The sequence below is a fragment of the Ascaphus truei genome, chromosome 22, assembly GCF_040206685.1.
Source record: "Ascaphus truei isolate aAscTru1 chromosome 22, aAscTru1.hap1, whole genome shotgun sequence".
NCBI lineage: Eukaryota > Metazoa > Chordata > Amphibia > Anura > Ascaphidae > Ascaphus > Ascaphus truei.
In genome coordinates, this window is record NC_134504.1 from 9,644,842 (window position 1) to 9,663,396 (window position 18,555).

At 53.1% G+C, this 18,555-nt stretch overlaps 1 protein-coding gene across 1 annotated transcript in view; it reads left to right on the forward strand.

The window, feature by feature from the left end:
- The window catches only part of RAB11FIP4 (RAB11 family interacting protein 4), a 111,845-nt gene that overhangs the window by 22,061 nt on the left and 71,229 nt on the right, over positions 1 to 18,555 (forward strand). Inside the window, exons 2-3 of the mRNA XM_075579898.1 lie at positions 5,899 to 5,986; positions 8,799 to 8,887. Coding sequence (XP_075436013.1) covers positions 5,899 to 5,986; positions 8,799 to 8,887 — 177 coding nt within the window. The remainder of the gene's footprint in view (positions 1 to 5,898; positions 5,987 to 8,798; positions 8,888 to 18,555) is intronic.

The following is an 18,555-nucleotide window of genomic DNA, read 5'->3' on the forward strand; positions in this document are numbered from 1 at the left end:
GCCGTTTGCAGCCTGCGCAGAATGCTAATTAAACGCGATGCTCTGATGTGACCCGTTTAGAGATTGCGTAACCCATACTGTAAAGGCTGCAACGGAGCGGAATTAAGTGTGACCCCTAATTGTTGTGAATCTTATCTTAAATGAGATATAACGGAACAGCCCATTTTTACTAAATTTTCTAAGGGGGGTGGGGCGAGATTTTTATTTGGGGGGGGCGGCGGTTACAGAGGCCCCCCGCGCGCTTTCCCAAACCATTTAAATTAAATGTCGGGGGACCGCGCGAGGTCTCTGTAACTCACCATGGCGCGGGGTCATGGGACGAGGCGTGACATAACCCCGCGACGCCATTTGATGCCTGTCACCATGGCAATGCGGCGTCAAATGATGGCGCGGGGTCATGTGATGTCACTTGACCCCGCGGTGTAATTTGACGGCGGCACAAAGGTAAGAGGGGGGGGGGGGCGCAAGCACTGGGGGAGAGCAGGCAGGGGGGCACAGCACCAAAAGTTTGCGCTCCCCGGCTCTAAGACCCCTGACGCTGGATGACACCTTACTGCCAACTCCAGTGCCCGAGGGCTACCAACGGGTCAGGTTTTCAGGATATCCCTGTTTCAGCACAAGCGGCTCAGTCAAAGACTCACCTGTGCTGAAGCAGGGATATCCTAAAAACCTGACCTGTTTGGTAACCACAGCATAGCGGTATGACAGCGTCGAAGCAAAGTTAACCCCTTTCCTGCCAGAGCAATGGGTTTCAGCCCATCCCCCTCCAGCACCAAAGGGGTTAATGATGACTATTAGTGGCGGATTTCACAATCTCTAGACACTCAGCGGTTGCGGCCTCCTCTGTGCCTGCCGCCCCCCATCTCCTTCCTGAACCGCAGCGTCAAATGACGTCGCCAACATGACGCCGCACGGCATCGCGTCGCCGCGACGGCATGACGTCACTTGCCACTGCGACATCGCGTCGCCATGGAAACGAGACGCCGTGACGTGCCGTTGGTGGCGTCCAAGGCGCCATTTGATGCTGCAGTTCAGAAAGGAGTCACTGAGTGAACCACTGATAAGGATATCCCTGCTACAGCACAGTCAGTGACTGAGCCACTGATTGAGCCTCCTGTGCTGAAGCAGGGATATCCCTAACACCCGGCCTGTTGGTGACCCTTGAGGGCTGAAGTTGGCCTCTCCTTGTGTACCACATTAGTTATAACTCCTTTATATATTTGTTCGCTGCGGATTTGGGTTGGACGTTCGCTCTGCAACTCATCACAGTCACAGCAACGGGCTTGGCTTTTTAATCGTTCACGCGGAAAACCTTCCAGAGCCAGGGATATAAACGGTTAACGTCAATCACAGAGGGACAGACGTCTCCCCGTGCAGCGATCGCCTTTACCCTGCGGAATCCGAGCAAGACAACCGCTCGATTTATGGCGTGATGAATATCGCTGGGAAGTAGAATGGGCGCCGAGGGGGACATTATCGTTCCCGCCGAGCTGGAAAGAAGCTGGATTCTTCTTTCTTTTTTTTTTTAACAGGGTAAAGCTCCTTTCGTCGGCCATTTACAGGCCAGCACCGCCGCGTGTCCCGGATACCACAACATCATGCAGAGGGGTGGCGGCAAGCAAAGGATTCTGGGTACTGGTGTCATCTTCCAATTACAACCTGCCGGCATTTTTCCGCTGTGCGGGGCGATAAGGCCGGAGGACGATGAGCATCAAATATGGACCATTAGCAGCTTGCGAGCGATATGGAAAGCACGCGGAGGATTACATGTGGCGCCTCGCTGTGGCGCAGGTTGGAGGGAGAGAAAGGGGACGCCTCTCCAACGCCTTTTTTTTAAAGGAATGGGACATTTGGTTACGGACGTTTATGCCGATACCAAATAACCGTCGGCGTTCTGCCGCAGACGGACTCCCCTCCCCGTAGCAGCCGATCTGCCGCTGTAATCCTCGCCGCTGTCGCTTCTAGGGTAAGATTAACTGGTTAGGGTAGGGGGGTTAATTTAAGGGGTTTTAGCACTTAGGGTAGGGGGTTTTAGTGTAAGGGCTTAAGGTGGGGGGATTAGGGTAAGGGTTTAGGGTAGGGGGTTTTAGGCGTAGAACAGCAATGACACCAACAGGGATACGTACCAAAAAATAAGCTGTTTAATTGGATCAGAACAAAATAACAAACACACCTACGTGTTTCGGACCTCTACAGTCCTTTATCAAGGTGAATTTAGGGTAAGGTTTAGGGTTTAGGGTAGGGGTTTTAGAGTGAGGGTTTAGGGTATGGGGTTTTATGGTCAGGGTTTAGGGTTGGGGTTTTTAGGATGAGGGTTTAGGGTAGGGGTTTTAGGGGGAGGGTTTAAGGCAGGGGGTTTTAGGGTAAGGGTTAGGGTTTAGGGTAGGGGTTTTAGGGTGAGGGTTTAGGGTAGGGGGTTTTAGGGTGAGGGTTTAGGGTAGGGGGTTTTAGGGTGAGGGTTTAGGGTAGGGGGTTTTAGGGTGAGGGTTTAGGGTAGGGGGTTTTAGCAGTTACGGTAGGGGGCTTAGGGTAAGTTCTTAGGGTAGGGTGTTTTAGAGTAAGCGTTTAGGGTAAGGGCTTTGGATAGGGGTTTTAGGGTAAGGGTTTAGGGTAGGGGTTTTAGGGTTAGGATTAGGGTGATCGGTGCCGAGTTGAGTTGCGGCACAGCGCTGGCAGTGATTTGGTCACAGCTAAATGCCCGCCACCAAATATTCTACAGTGCTTTTCTTTCTCCCCAAATCACAAGCGAACACACACAGGGCAAACATCGGGCAATACATGGGCACTAAAAAAGGGCAAAATAAAAAAGACTCGCTCTTTAATCGCCTTAGTACATATATACTCTTAACCCTTTTGCCGCGTTGCAGCTCCCTTCTGGCAGTGAAGGGGTTACTGTTCCATGTTTTACTTGCATACATTCCCCCTCGGGTCTTTAAACGTGCGCCCTTCCCCCGTGTCCTGGTATATATTTGACCCATTCCAATTGGCCCCCTGTCACTCACATTCGGCGCTCTGTGCATCAAAGGCAAAATGCCGGCGCAAAGCCGCCACTCCGCCGCAACTCGCGCCGAAAATGCACCTGCGCCAGGCTACGTCTTTCCGTGACCGTTTTCTGCGTTGGTTTTTCGCCGTCGCTTGTAAAGGTCGGCGTATGTCCTTCTTTTTGGCGCAGAATTCTAGCGCAGTCGGCGGCAAATTCTACAAGAGTGCGAATATGCTTCATACTGCGTCGCATTTCGGAAGATTAAATACCCCCGTACTAATCGCAGACCACTTTATAGATACATGGATCCCACGAGGCTTTTTCAGTGGATCCAATTTCCTGTCCGACGCTGTTATCCTCTTGGAGATATCATTGCAAAACAGTCTTCTATCAATATTTCTTTGCTTTCATTTCAAATCTGATATATTCAATGTTCTTTCCTGTCAATCTTACGGCTATTTCTAGTGTCTGTCGCCCCCTCCTCCCCCACACAAAAGAAAGCCGTTTTCCTCCGCATTAAATCGGACGTTGGCAGTTAGTTCTGATATGTGTCTGTTATTTACCGGGGTTATCTTCCGCATTGATTTCTCACGGGGAGAGGGAATGTTATTGGTCTTAATCTCTAAAGATTTATAACCGTTTTTTTTTTGTACCGGAAATAAAAAAGCCACGTGTGAGCACACTCACATGTCTCACAGAGGTTGCAGCGCTGCCTTTCCCCATTATCTCTTAGCATACAGTGCTTCCACTGTAGCCAGGGATTCTGGGTAATGATATACGGTGCTTCCACTGCAGCCAGGGATTCTGGGTAACGATATACAGTGCTTCCACAGTAGCCAGGGATTCTGGGTAACGATATACAGTGCTTCCACAGCAGCAATGGATTCTGGGAAATTACATACAGTGCTTCCACTGCAGCCAGGGATTCTGGGTAACGATATACAGTGCTTCCACAGTAGCCAGGGATTCTGGGTAACGATATACAGTGCTTCCACAGCAGCAAGGGATTCTGGGAAATGACATACAGTGCTTCCACTGCAGCCAGGGATTTTGGGTAATGACATGCAAAGGCCCCCCACAGTGTCACCTTTTGCTTGTTGTCCATTGTAACATGGGACCCCTCTAAGCTTAGGCCGCGGTGACACTGGGGGCTTCGCGACGCAGCGTGCGCGCGCCTCTGCGTGCTGGGCGATGTGTGACCATCCCCAGCAGACGGAATGATGCGACACAAGGTGTACGGGTGTCTCTGTATAGAAATAGAATGGGGGAAGTTGGAGGCAGTGGGGAAGAGGAACTGAGGTGAGCAGCACGAATAAGGAAATGGAGAGATGGAAGGGTGTTCTCAGCGGGAGAGGGAAGCAGAACCGATGAGAGGAACCGGGCGAAAGATAGAGCAAGTAGGGTTAAGGGCAAGGGGGGGGGGGGGTGTATAAAATAATTCAGAATATTAATATATATTACTAATTTTTACTTCCTCCCCCCCCCCCCCTTCGCTGACAAGCGCTCTGCGGTGCATATTCAGCTGAGACGTTTAATTGGCTGCCGAAATTGACGTCACGCTGCTGCAGCCGGAGATCACAGTTTCAAAGACTCCTGCGACTGCAGCAGCGTCGACGCCGCACTTTGCAGCCAATGGTAGTTTCAATACTGAACACTTCCATTGGCCGCCAGGAATCTGTGACGAACGCGCGCACGCACGTCAGCGTGCGCACGTCGTGTAGCGCGCTGTGTGAACGGGGCCTTAGGCCTGCCGTATCTTTTTTAATGTAGTAACTAGAAGAGTTTAACCATGAGCCTCGCCCGCACATCGGGACCATGTGACCGATTCTTAGCGATCACATGGTCACGACCTCCTGTTCCGTTCAGATGGCGTCGCGGAGCGATGAACGCGACCGCTCCTGGCAAAAGAGCAAAACACTCAAAGGGTTAACGGGGTAATCCTTCCTAGGATAGTACGGAGAGCAGGGGCATATTTATCTGGGGCAATCTGGGTGGGTGGTGGCCCATTTTTTTTTTAGATGCAGGGGAGGATAACAGGATCACCGGCCGGGGCTATTCCTCCTCCTGCAGTGTCGCGGCGTCATGACGTCACATTCTCACGGCAACGCGTCGCCGTGTGACGTCGGGTCGCCATGACAACACGGCGCTGCAGGAGGAGGGCCTCCCCGGAGAAGGTGAGACACCCCCCTCTCACTCCAGCACGCACACACCTTGGGGTGAGGAGCCGGGGACTGCCTACATTGCTGCTCGCGGCTGTTGGCAAAGCCACATGAATGCAGCTGGAATCCAGCGGATTAGAGACCATCCGACTGGTAGAAAGTAGCAAAAAGGAGAAAGAACGGAGCACTGGAACCGGACCAAAAACTGGAACCGTGGGGCCTTTATTCAAACAAACACATGTTTCAAAAACAAACAAATGCTCTCACACGTTTCACTTTTTGAGAAAGCACCCTAGCGGTGTGAAACGCGTGGGAGGATGTGTTTGTTTTTTAAAACATGTGATTGTTTTTTAAACGTGTTTGTTTGAATAGTTACAAAGTTACATAGTAGATGAGGTTGAAAAAAGACATGTATCCATCAAGTTTAACCTATGTTAAATCTACACAACAGATACATTAACCTATATCCGTACTTACAGTATATTGATCCAGAGGAAGGCAAACAGAAAACCCCAGTGTCACATCATCTAATGATATCTCATAATGGGAAAATACATTCCTTCCTAACTCCAAGAATTGGCAATCCGATTTCTCCCTGGATCACCGTCCTTCCCATGTTTACTTATTGGGTATATCCCTGTGTACCTTTCCTTTCTAAAAAAAAAAGACGTCCATCTTTTATTTCTCAAGTCTGGTTCCATTGAAGTCTTCTGTGTCTTCTACACCACGTGACAACATTCTGTATTTTCTTCCCAGGTGGAGAAACTCGCGAAATACTTGGACCCCAACGAGTTGGGTCGGATCAATTTCAAGGACTTCTGCCGTGGAGTGTTTGCTATCAAAGGTACGCGCGTTTCGCGGCACGGCGTAATGTTAAAGCGGCAAATCCTGCTTTTCCTTTTTTTTAATTATCATTTTTTGTTATGTTGGCATTAAAGAGTGGGGGTCTCTGGAGGTTCATTTCATACCCGTTGCTTCCCGAGATATTTTCCTCCGGAGGGGGTGCCGGTGGCTGGGCAGCGTGGGGCTATCAAAATGGCGGCTTTAAAGCTCACGCGTCACGGCAATAGGAAGCAGTGATGTCATCCCTTGCGGCTTAGGAATGATCTTCGACGCTGTTGGCGCAGACGCAGAAATTTCCGGTTGGCACACAGGCAACTTAATGAGATTTCTGAGCGCCCCTTTTGGGCACAAAAAAAATCCATTTGCAACACTTAGTATTTAATCTTTCCAATATACTTCTGCAGAAGGAGCGTCGCGCAGGAAAGTCCCGCAGGAAAGCGCCTTCGCCAATATTTTGCTGGAACTGATTTCCCAGCGGCCAGGAACACTCGACGCTAAATTTGTTTGTTCGGAAGGGGCACAGACAGGGCTGTTTTGTTGTCGTTGGCCCAGATTCCACATTCGTTGGTCTTGTTAAACCTTTAAGAATTGGCTATATCAGGGAGGGGGGGGGGGGGCGCTCAACTCCAGTCCTCAAGACCCCCCAACAGGTCAGGTTTTCAGGATATCCCAGCTTGAGCACAGGTGGTTAGGTCAAAGACTGATTAAGACACCTGTGCGGAAGCAGGGACTGATTAAGCCACCTGTGCTGAAGCAGGGACTGATTCGCCCACCTATGCCGAAGCTGGGACTAATTGAGACACCTGTGCTGAAGCAGGGACTGAGCCACCTGTGCTGAAGCTGGGGCTGATAGAGCCACCTATGCGGAAGCTGGGACTAATTGAGCCACCTGTGCTGAAGCAGGGGCTGATTGAGCCACGTGTGCAGAAGCAGGGACTGATTAAGCCACTTCTGCTGAAGCTGGGACTGATTGAGCCATCTGTGTTGAAGCAGGGACTGATTGAGCCATCTGTGTTGAAGCAGGGACTGATTGAGCCACCTGTGCTGAAGCAGGGACTGATTGAGCCACCTGTGCTGAAGCAGGGACTTATTGAGCAAACTGTGATGAAGCAGTGACTGAGCCACCTGTACTGAAGCAGGGACTTATTGAGACATCTGTGCTGAAGCAGGGACTGATTAAACTACCTGTGCTGAAGCTGGGACTTATTCAGCCATCTGTGCTGAAGCTGGGACTGATTGAGCCACCTGTGCTGAGGCAGGGACTGATTGAGATACCTGTGCTGAAGCAGTGACTGATTGACCCACCTGTGCTGAAGCAGGGACTTATTGAGACACCTGTGCTGAAGCGGGGACTGAGCCACCTGTGCTGAAGCTGAGCCTGATTGAGCCACCTGTGCTGAAGCAGGGACTGATTGAGACACCTGTGCTGAAGCAGTGACTGACCCACCTGTGCTGAAGCAGGGACTGATTGAGACACCTGTACTGAAGCAGTGACTGACCCACCTGTGCTGAAGCAGGGACTTATTGAGCCACCTGTGCTGAAGCGGGGACTAATTGTGCCACCTGTGCTGAAGCAGGGACTGATTAAGCCACCTGTGCTGAAGCTGGGACTGATTGAGCCACCTGTGCTGAAGCAGGGACTAATTGAGCCACCTATGCTGAAGCAGGGACTGATTGAGCCACCTGTGTTGAAGCAGGGACTGATTCAGCCCCCTGTGCTGAAGCTGGGACTGATTGAGCTACATATGCGGAAGCTGGGACTGATTCAGCACCTGTGCTGAAGCAGGGACTGAGCCACCTATGCTGAAGCAGGGACTGATTGAGCCACCTGTGTTGAAGCAGGGACTAATTGAGCCACCTATGCTGAAGCAGGGACTGATTGAGCCACCTGTGCTGAAGCAGAGACTGATTGAGCCACCTATGCTGCAGCTGGGATATCCTGAAAACCTGACTTGTTGGGGGTCTTGAGGACCAGAGTTGAGCGCCCCCCGAATGATAGAACACATTGGGGCGTATTGTTACGGGCGTGAGGCTGTCCGTGCAAAGCCGCACGGTCTGAACGGGTTACAAACCGCCATTAAAACTCACCAAAAATCCATGCTCTGTGTCGCAAATCTCATCGTTTAAACCGTAACAAGTAACAAACCGCGCAGGTGAATGGCTAATCCGCCCACACTGCCTGTGCTTGCGAAGTTCTGCTCTAATAGTCTCCAGCTGTATATATATCCCCTCCAACCCCCATCCAGGCAACATAGGGAGAGACAATTGTGTTCAGAAAGAAGCAGACCTGAGGTACCCTGGGAGATATGCTAATGACTATGCAAAGTGTTTTTAAATGAGTAACACCTCTTAAAAGAGTTCCAGAAGACCAATACTGACCAATAACTGTTTATAATAACATTTTTTTTTTTTTTTTAAACGTAGGATGAAAGCAAAGGGTCTCCGCCAGTCGAATCCCATTAATTTTATCTCCGGGGGCCCCCTGCTCCCTGAGATACAGACCCATGCATAGAGTTCAGCTTTGAAACCCCCCCTGCTTCAATCCTATGTTAAAAAAAAAAACGCCAAAAAAAAATCGCCTTCTTGGATTGCCTCTTTAAAAAGTACCCCAATACCTTTAAAGACATTTAAAGCCGCCATTTTGATATCCCTGCTGCTACCTGCACCCTAATTAACGGGGTTCGTCAAACATTAGCTGCACCCGGCTCTCTCCGAAGCTGCTTTTATATGATAACTGACGCCCGGCAGAGGGTTAGGGGCGTCGGGGTGAGCCTGACGGGAACCAGCTGAACGCTTTTATCCTCTGGTTTCAGGCTGCGAGGAGCTGTTAAAAGACGTCCTGGGGGTCGAAAACCCGGAACCCCCACATTACGAGACGGAATATGTGGACTACTATTATCAGGTAACCTAGAAGCTACGGGCATAAAAGGGTATTCTTCTAGGGTTCTAGGTACATCAAGGTACATGCGATGTGTATTCTTCCAGGGTTCTAGGTACATCAAGGTACATGCGATGTGTATTCTTCTAGGGTTCTAGGTACATCAAGGTACATGCGATGTGTATTCTTCTAGGGTTCTAGGTACATCGAGGTACATGCAATGTGTATTCTTCTAGGGTTCTAGGTACATCAAGGTACATGCGATGTGTGTGGCAAGTCGTGATCCCTGGCACTCCAGAGGCCCTGGTGACGTGCCGGGTACGTCAAGGGCGAACTGCTGGTTGGGCAGGCCGGTCATCCCCATCACATCGGTGGCGGTCGTGTGATCGCGGCTGATCGTATGACCGGAAACGCCGGCGGTCAGGTGGCACTCTGGTAAAAGTTAATAGCTATCTTCTCCCTGATGGAGAAGATTGGCGTGCCATTGGGTTGACGGGAGCTGATGTCTTCTCCAGCACTGGGAATGGGCTCTGTAGCCTGTTGTATAATAATGGCCTTAGAATCAATGACCCCTTATTGGAGGGTGCTTCCCAGTGTTGGAGGAGTGTTTAGCTCCATAGTGTGACCAAAATCTTGTCCAAGCGGCTTCATAGCTTGTTGAATAAGGGTCCGCGTGTCCAGGTTTGCTAGTCCAGCTAGGGTGGAGTCAAACACACCACCCCAACGTGAATGCATCTTCCCGGGGGATTTGAGCCCCCCCAAAAAATGTTGTATCCTCCCATTGACTTGCACTGTATGAGGGAAATATGTTCAGGGAGAAATATACGTGTCTACTTGAACAGACACTGAGCAGGAACTTGGCAGCCGGAAACAATGAGTTATATTTATATACTTTTATGGGCGATTTTTCAGTTGTGGGACGCGATGGTCATTTTAAAACGGGTCATCGTGGGTGCATTACAATCAGGCCTGCTCAACTGCAGTGCTCAAGACCCACCCCCCCCCCCCAACAGGTCAGGTTTTCAGGATATCCCTGCTTCAGCACAGGTGGCTCCATCAGTCCCAGCTTCAGCACGGGTGGATCAATCAGTCCCTGCTTCGGCACAGGTGACTCACTGATTGAGCCACCTGTGCTGAAGCTGGGATATCCTGCAAACCTGACCTGTTGGGGAGTCTTGAGGACTGGAGTATGTAATTCTGCATTAGGCAGCGGCCAGGCAGGGAGCGGGCGCGCTGGCGCTCATGCGCGGTGACGTCACGCTCCCTGTTTGGCCGGGAGATTTGTGGCCGGCTAGGTGCGCGGGCGGGGGGGAGGGGGGGAACGATTCGGGGGGGGACACACGGCCATGACGTCACGGATCTGGTTCGCCCTCATTGGGCGAACCGCTAACGTGACGCGCGAGCGAGAGACAAATGTAATTTTGCTTCGGCAAGCAGCTAAGCGCCGAGCACGCACAGGTGCTCGCTCACCCGCTCAGCACCACCCTAGCCGCAGCCTAACGTAGAGCGTCCAACGCATAATCGGTGTGACTCTGCGCGAGCCTGAGCTGTTTTCTCATAGGATGCACGTAAGGTTAAAAGCGTTTCCAGCGATTTTCTACGCACGATTTAGGAACACGAGGTGGTAAATATCGTTTCAGAGAACTTGAGGTTTTTTTTGGGGGGCGGTTTTGGGAAGAATTTGTCATTAATGCAGCAATACGGTTTTCGCTTTTCAAAATATATATGTTTATGTATTTATTTATGTAAATGTATTTATTTTTGTTATTACAGGATTGGATCAGGGGGTCTTCGGAGCTGAACGGTGTTAATTTAAGCAACCTATTGCATTCATTTTAATTCACTTAAATTAACGCAGTTCAGCTCTGGAGACCCCCCCCCGCCCCCCCCCCCCCCCGGCTTCAACCCTGCAATAAAATAAATAAATAAAAGTAATTAAACAGTGAGAGCCATACCCTTACACTGCTCGATGAGCTTGCAAAGCATTGCGGTGAAAGGGTTAAATGCAATAGGTCGCAATACCGCGTATGTTCACTAGGTGTCAGTATTAGACTAGATAACGGGTCGCAAACGCTTCCAAAGGCCGAGTCACCGCAGTATCCACGAAACTAATTACACGCAAAAGCAGCGCCCGATCTACATCTCGCTAGCATGGAATTAACATCTCGCTGTTATGCTGCAGCGTAAACGTGGAGTCACTTTCCTATAGTGTGACATTAAATAAGTTATAGGGGGTAAAATAGTAGTATAACGCGAGACGAATTCCGTCTTAGCGTTACTCCCTCACAGACCCAGAAACAGGTCTGCAGCTCCAGTTGAGAAAGAGAAGAGAGGGAAATAGCGCTATGTTAGGCCACGTTTGTCGTGGGCACTTGTAGCTTGAAACATTTGCCGCGCGGTCGCTCTGAATCACGCCTGCGCTCGCGCGCAGTATGGCCGCCCTCGTTGACTTCCACTGATTTTTGTTTACGAGGTGCACGCTGTCTCGGCTGCTATAATCGCGGCCTTGGTTAAACGAAATCATGCGTTTACGCCCGTCCGGACCCTTTAAAAGCGCTATTTCAGTGTCTGGATAGGTGTAACGCCAAGTTTAGGTGTGATGTAACGAACGATGGGCTCATTAACCTTAACGGACTTTAGGGGATATGCGATGTTACAGTACGGACTCATTTGCATGTCATTTGCATATCATTTGCATGTCATTTGCATATCATTTGCATGTCATTTGCATATCATTTGCATGTCCTTCGGCCATTTAGTTAACGCAATGCTCTTTTACGGGGGAAAAACACTGTTTAATGTTATGTTATTGTCCTTTGCAGATAAAGCTGTCAGTGTTAAGGTGACATTAAGTTCGGATAACGCCATATTAAGTGACAAAGTTACATAGTTACATAATAGATGAGGTTGAAAAAAGACGTACGTCCATCAAGTTCAACCTATGCTAAATTTAGACGACAGATACATTATCCTATATCTATACAGGCATACCCCGCATTAGCGTACGCAATGGGACCGGAGCATGTATGTAAAGCAAAAATGTACTTAAAGTGAAGCACTACCTTTTCCCACTTATCGATGCATGTGCTGTACTGTTTAAGGTGATGGAGAAAACCGACCCAGAACACGTCAAGAAAAGTAACGCAAGTCGCGCACTTCTTTATACATAGAACTGCGCCGATATGCAAATGTAACTCTGCGCCTAACTCCTGTTTTGCCCCCCCCCTCCCCCAGGGATTTATGAGGGTCATGTACAAATGCTAAAAAGTGGACAAATACCCGAATTGCTTTAAATGGCCTCTTCAGCATTCAAGGGGGTTTTGTTGTGGTAAATAATGCAAACTAAGAGGCTCCTTATCAACACGGGTCTGTGTGAAATCAGCGTCAGAGTGACCGCAGGATAACCTTTTTTGCTGAGATATCATTTTTGGTAAGTCAGCAAAAATATGCCTGTGATATCCCGCTACTTAAGTGGGATGTAACACATCACAGCTGCCAGAAATGTCACAAGGTTCGTTGATGATGTCCTTAGCATTACGGGGTGGATTTGTCGGGAAGTGTTGGATAAAATGTATACAGTGTACAATAACAAGTTAAATTCGGCTACACAGGCAGCCCTACCTTAAGCAGAGAACTAATGGCTGTGATATGATTTAAAGGGACAATCCCTCCTAGGATATGAGATCACTGATTGTGGGGACGTTTAGAATAAAGTCAATGTAGGTGATTAGCACCTTCTAAGAAAATAAAACATGCTTTTTTTTTTTTTAGATGAATATGTGAAGAAGAAAAAATATGGTGCAACCTTGCCCCATGTTGTTGGTTTTGTGTGATCTCATTTCCGCGTTCTATCGGCGCTCCCCGGTCCCAACACAAACCCGCAGCGAGAACCAAGGGGGGCGGGATCATTCCGATTCAGGGCCACAAGTTGGGGTTTTAGTTATAACTTTCCATATTTGTGCGACATTCTTATCTTAAGGCCCTTCAGTAGTATTCATGGACGGTTTTTTATCAATCACTGTGCATTTACATAAGGAGCGTTTTGTTCACACTTGTTGTCACCTCTGTACCAAAGAGCTAACAATCAAATGTTGACATCGAGGCTAAATGCCAAGGCTGTAATCACACCCCCCATGCAAATGTATTCAAAAACACCTTAATCATGGAGTTACAGATAAAGAAATTATTATTATTATATAGATATAGATAAATAATTATTATTATAGAATCTTGCGTTCTGCTCAAGGATGTCTTCTCTCTACCCCCTTTGTATCTAAAGCCCTCTCCCACATTAAGCCTTTCTCACTGACTGCCCCGCACCTCTGGAATGCCCTTCCCCTCAATACCCGACTAGCACCCGCTCTATCCACCTTTAAAACCCACCTCAAAACACACCTGCTTAAGAAAGCATATGAGTAGCACTGTGGCTGATAATTTACACCTCATACATCGAGTTTGGCCCCCTGCAGACGCACTTACCAGAACGCCCTCCTACTATCTCTGTACGTTCTCCCTACCTACCAATTAGATTGTAAGCTCTTTGGGGCAGGGACTCCTGTTCCTAAATGTTACTTTTATGTCTGAAGCACTTATTCCCATGATCTGTATTATTTGTTATTTATATGATTACCACGTGTATTACTGCTGTGAAGCGCTATGTACATTAATGGTGCTACATAGATAAAGATATACATACATACTGTACATATTAGCACAATTGGTCCCTGCCCTGTGGAACTTACAACCTAATTTGGGTGTCTGAGGCACAGGGAGATAAAGTGACTTGCCCAAGGTCCCAAGGAGAATTGACTGCGGCAGGTGTGCGCAAACGTTTGAAGCTGCGCCCCCCTGCCTGCGCCCTTCACTGCTCGCGCCCCCTTACCTCTTAGGTTGGTGATGTTATGTGATGTCACATGGCGTCATTTGACACCGCGTTGCCATAGCGACGCGTCACACCAGCCATCTGAACCGTGGTAAGGGAAGTTACAGAGGTCTCACGCAGTCCCCCGGCATTTAATTTCAATGCCTTGGGGAAGAGCGTGAGGCCTCTGCAACCGCCCGTACCCCCCCAGAAAAACCCTGCGCCCCCCAGTTTGCGCACCCCTGGATTATGGAATTCAAATCAGTTTCACCTACTTCAGTTTTTGCTGCCACCGAGCTGCTTCTTTTGCACACAGACTATATATATCATTTTTTTATTTTATTTTTTTAAACACTAATTTTTTCAACTCCCTTTTTAAACCATCGATTAGAAAAAGTGACGATTTATTCTGCAATGCTCACAAGAAGCACCCGCTAACCAGGCAGTGTCCCAGCAGCACCCGCTAACCAGGCAGTGTCCCAGCAGCACCCGCTAACCAGGCAGTGTCCCAGCAGCACCCGCTAACCAGGCAGTGTCCCAGCAGCACCCGCTGACCAGGCAGTGTCCCAGCAGCACCCGCTAACCAGGCAGTGTCCCAGCAGCACCCGCTAACCAGGCAGTGTCCCAGCAGCACCCGCTAACCAGGCAGTGTCCCAGCAGCACCCGCTGACCAGGCAGTGTCCCAGCAGCACCCGCTAACCAGGCAGTGTCCCAGCAGCACCCGCTAACCAGGCAGTGTCCCAGCAGCACCCGCTAACCAGGCAGTGTCCCAGCAGCACCCGCTGACCAGGCAGTGTCCCAGCAGCACCCGCTAACCAGGCAGTGTCCCAGCAGCACCCGCTAACCAGGCAGTGTCCCAGCAGCACCCGCTAACCAGGCAGTGTCCCAGCAGCACCCGCTAACCAGGCAGTGTCCCAGCAGCACCCGCTGACCAGGCAGTGTCCCAGCAGCACCCGCTAACCAGGCAGTGTCCCAGCAGCACCCGCTAACCAGGCAGTGTCCCAGCAGCACCCGCTAACCAGGCAGTGTCCCAGCAGCACCCGCTAACCAGGCAGTGTCCCAGCAGCACCCGCTGACCAGGCAGTGTCCCAGCAGCACCCGCTGACCAGGCAGTGTCCCAGCAGCACCCGCTAACCAGGCAGTGTCCCAGCAGCACCCGCTAACCAGGCAGTGTCCCAGCAGCACCCGCTGACCAGGCAGTGTCCCAGCAGCACCCGCTAACCAGGCAGTGTCCCAGCAGCACCCGCTAACCAGGCAGTGTCCCAGCAGCACCCGCTAACCAGGCAGTGTCCCAGCAGCACCCGCTGACCAGGCAGTGTCCCAGCAGCACCCGCTAACCAGGCAGTGTCCCAGCAGCACCCGCTAACCAGGCAGTGTCCCAGCAGCACCCGCTAACCAGGCAGTGTCCCAGCAGCACCCGCTGACCAGGCAGTGTCCCAGCAGCACCCGCTAACCAGGCAGTGTCCCAGCAGCACCCGCTGACCAGGCAGTGTCCCAGCAGCACCCGCTAGCCAGGCAGTGTCCCAGCAGCACCCGCTAACCAGGCAGTGTCCCAGCAGCACCCGCTAACCAGGCAGTGTCCCAGCAGCACCCGCTAACCAGGCAGTATCCCAGCAGCACCCGCTGACCAGGCAGTGTCCCAGCAGCACCCGCTGACCAGGCAGTGTCCCAGCAGCACCCGCTAACCAGGCAGTGTCCCAGCAGCACCCGCTAACCAGGCAGTGTCCCAGCAGCACCCGCTAACCAGGCAGTGTCCCAGCAGCACCCGCTAACCAGGCAGTGTCCCAGCAGCACCCGCTAACCAGGCAGTGTCCCAGCAGCACCCGCTAACCAGGCAGTGTCCCAGCAGCACCCGCTAACCAGGCAGTGTCCCAGCAGCACCCGCTAACCAGGCAGTGTCCCAGCAGCACCCGCTGACCAGGCAGTGTCCCAGCAGCACCCGCTAACCAGGCAGTGTCCCAGCAGCACCCGCTAACCAGGCAGTGTCCCAGCAGCACCCGCTAACCAGGCAGTGTCCCAGCAGCACCCGCTAACCAGGCAGTGTCCCAGCAGCACCCGCTAACCAGGCAGTGTCCCAGCAGCACCCGCTAACCAGGCAGTGTCCCAGCAGCACCCGCTGACCAGGCAGTGTCCCAGCAGCACCCGCTGACCAGGCAGTGTCCCAGCAGCACCCGCTAACCAGGCAGTGTCCCAGCAGCACCCGCTAACCAGGCAGTGTCCCAGCAGCACCCGCTAACCAGGCAGTGTCCCAGCAGCACCCGCTAACCAGGCAGTGTCCCAGCAGCACCCGCTAACCAGGCAGTGTCCCAGCAGCACCCGCTAACCAGGCAGTGTCCCAGCAGCACCCGCTAACCAGGCAGTGTCCCAGCAGCACCCGCTAACCAGGCAGTGTCCCAGCAGCACCCGCTAACCAGGCAGTGTCCCAGCAGCACCCGCTGACCAGGCAGTGTCCCAGCAGCACCCGCTAACCAGGCAGTGTCCCAGCAGCACCCGCTAACCAGGCAGTGTCCCAGCAGCACCCGCTAACCAGGCAGTGTCCCAGCAGCACCCGCTAACCAGGCAGTGTCCCAGCAGCACCCGCTAACCAGGCAGTGTCCCAGCAGCACCCGCTAACCAGGCAGTGTCCCAGCAGCACCCGCTAACCAGGCAGTGTCCCAGCACCACCCGCTAACCAGGCAGTGTCCCAGCAACACCCGCTAACCAGGCAGTGTCCCAGCAGCACCCGCTAACCAGGCAGTGTCCCAGCAGCACCCGCTAACCAGGCAGTGTCCCAGCAGCACCCGCTAACCAGGCAGTGTCCCAGCAGCACCCGCTAACCAGGCAGTGTCCCAGCAGCACCCGCTAACCAGGCAGTGTCCCAGCAGCACCCGCTAACCAGGCAGTGTCCCAGCAGCACCCGCTAACCAGGCAGTGTCCCAGCAGCACCCGCTAACCAGGCAGTGTCCCAGCAGCACCCGCTAACCAGGCAGTGTCCCAGCAGCACCCGCTAACCAGGCATTGTCCCAGCAGCACCCGCTAACCAGGCATTGTCCCAGCAGCACCCGCTAACCAGGCAGTGTCCCAGCAGCACCCGCTAACCAGGCAGTGTCCCAGCAGCACCCGCTAACCAGGCAGTGTCCCAGCAGCACCCGCTGACCAGGCAGTGTCCCAGCAGCACCCGCTAACCAGGCAGTGTCCCAGCAGCACCCGCTGACCAGGCAGTGTCCCAGCAGCACCCGCTAACCAGGCAGTGTCCCAGCAGCACCCGCTGACCAGGCAGTGTCCCAGCAGCACCCGCTGTCCAGGCAGTGTCCCAGCAGCACCCGCTAACCAGGCAGTGTCCCAGCAGCACCCGCTGACCAGGCAGTGTCCCAGCAGCACCCGCTAACCAGGCAGTGTCCCAGCAGCACCCGCTAACCAGGCAGTGTCCCAGCAGCACCCGCTAACCAGGCAGTGTCCCAGCAGCACCCGCTAACCAGGCAGTGTCCCAGCAGCACCCGCTAACCAGGCAGTGTCCCAGCAGCACCCGCTAACCAGGCAGTGTCCCAGCAGCACCCGCTAACCAGGCAGTGTCCCAGCAGCACCCGCTAACCAGGCAGTGTCCCAGCAGCACCCGCTAACCAGGCAGTGTCCCAGCAGCACCCGCTAACCAGGCAGTGTCCCAGCAGCACCCGCTAACCAGGCAGTGTCCCAGCAGCACCCGCTAACCAGGCAGTGTCCCAGCAGCACCCGCTAACCAGGCAGTGTCCCAGCAGCACCCGCTAACCAGGCAGTGTCCCAGCAGCACCCGCTAACCAGGCATTGTCCCAGCAGCACCCGCTAACCAGGCATTGTCCCAGCAGCACCCGCTAACCAGGCAGTGTCCCAGCAGCACCCGCTAACCAGGCAGTGTCCCAGCAGCACCCGCTAACCAGGCAGTGTCCCAGCAGCACCCGCTGACCAGGCAGTGTCCCAGCAGCACCCGCTAACCAGGCAGTGTCCCAGCAGCACCCGCTAACCAGGCAGTGTCCCAGCAGCACCCGCTAACCAGGCAGTGTCCCAGCAGCACCCGCTAACCAAGCAGTGTCCCAGCAGCACCCGCTAACCAGGCAGTGTCCCGGCAGCACCCGCTAACCAGGCAGTGTCCCGGCAGCACCCGCTAACCAGGCAGTGTCCCGGCAGCACCCGCTAACCAGGCAGTGTCCCGGCAGCACCCGCTAACCAGGCAGTGTCCCAGCAGCACCCGCTAACCAGGCAGTGTCCCAGCAGCACCCGCTAACCAGGCAGTGTCCCAGCAGCACCCGCTGACCAGGCAGTGTCCCGGCAGCACCCGCTAACCAGGCAGTGTCCCGGCAGCACCCGCTAACCAGGCAGTGTCCCAGCAGCACCCGCTAACCAGGCAGTGTCCCAGCAGCACCCGCTAACCAGGCAGTGTCCCAGCAGCTCCCGCTAACCAGGCAGTGTCCCAGCAGCACCCGCTGACCAGGCAGTGTCCCAGCAGCACCCGCTGACCAGGCAGTGTCCCAGCAGCACCCGCTAACCAGGCAGTGTCCCAGCAGCACCCGCTAACCAGGCAGTGTCCCAGCAGCACCCGCTAACCAGGCAGTGTCCCAGCAGCACCCGCTAACCAGGCAGTGTCCCAGCAGCACCCGCTAACCAGGCAGTGTCCCAGCAGCACCCGCTGACCAGGCAGTGTCCCAGCAGCACCCGCTAACCAGGCAGTGTCCCAGCAGCACCCGCTAACCAGGCAGTGTCCCAGCAGCACCCGCTAACCAGGCAGTGTCCCAGCAGCACCCGCTAACCAAGCAGTGTCCCAGCAGCACCCGCTAACCAGGCAGTGTCCCAGCAGCACCCGCTAACCAGGCAGTGTCCC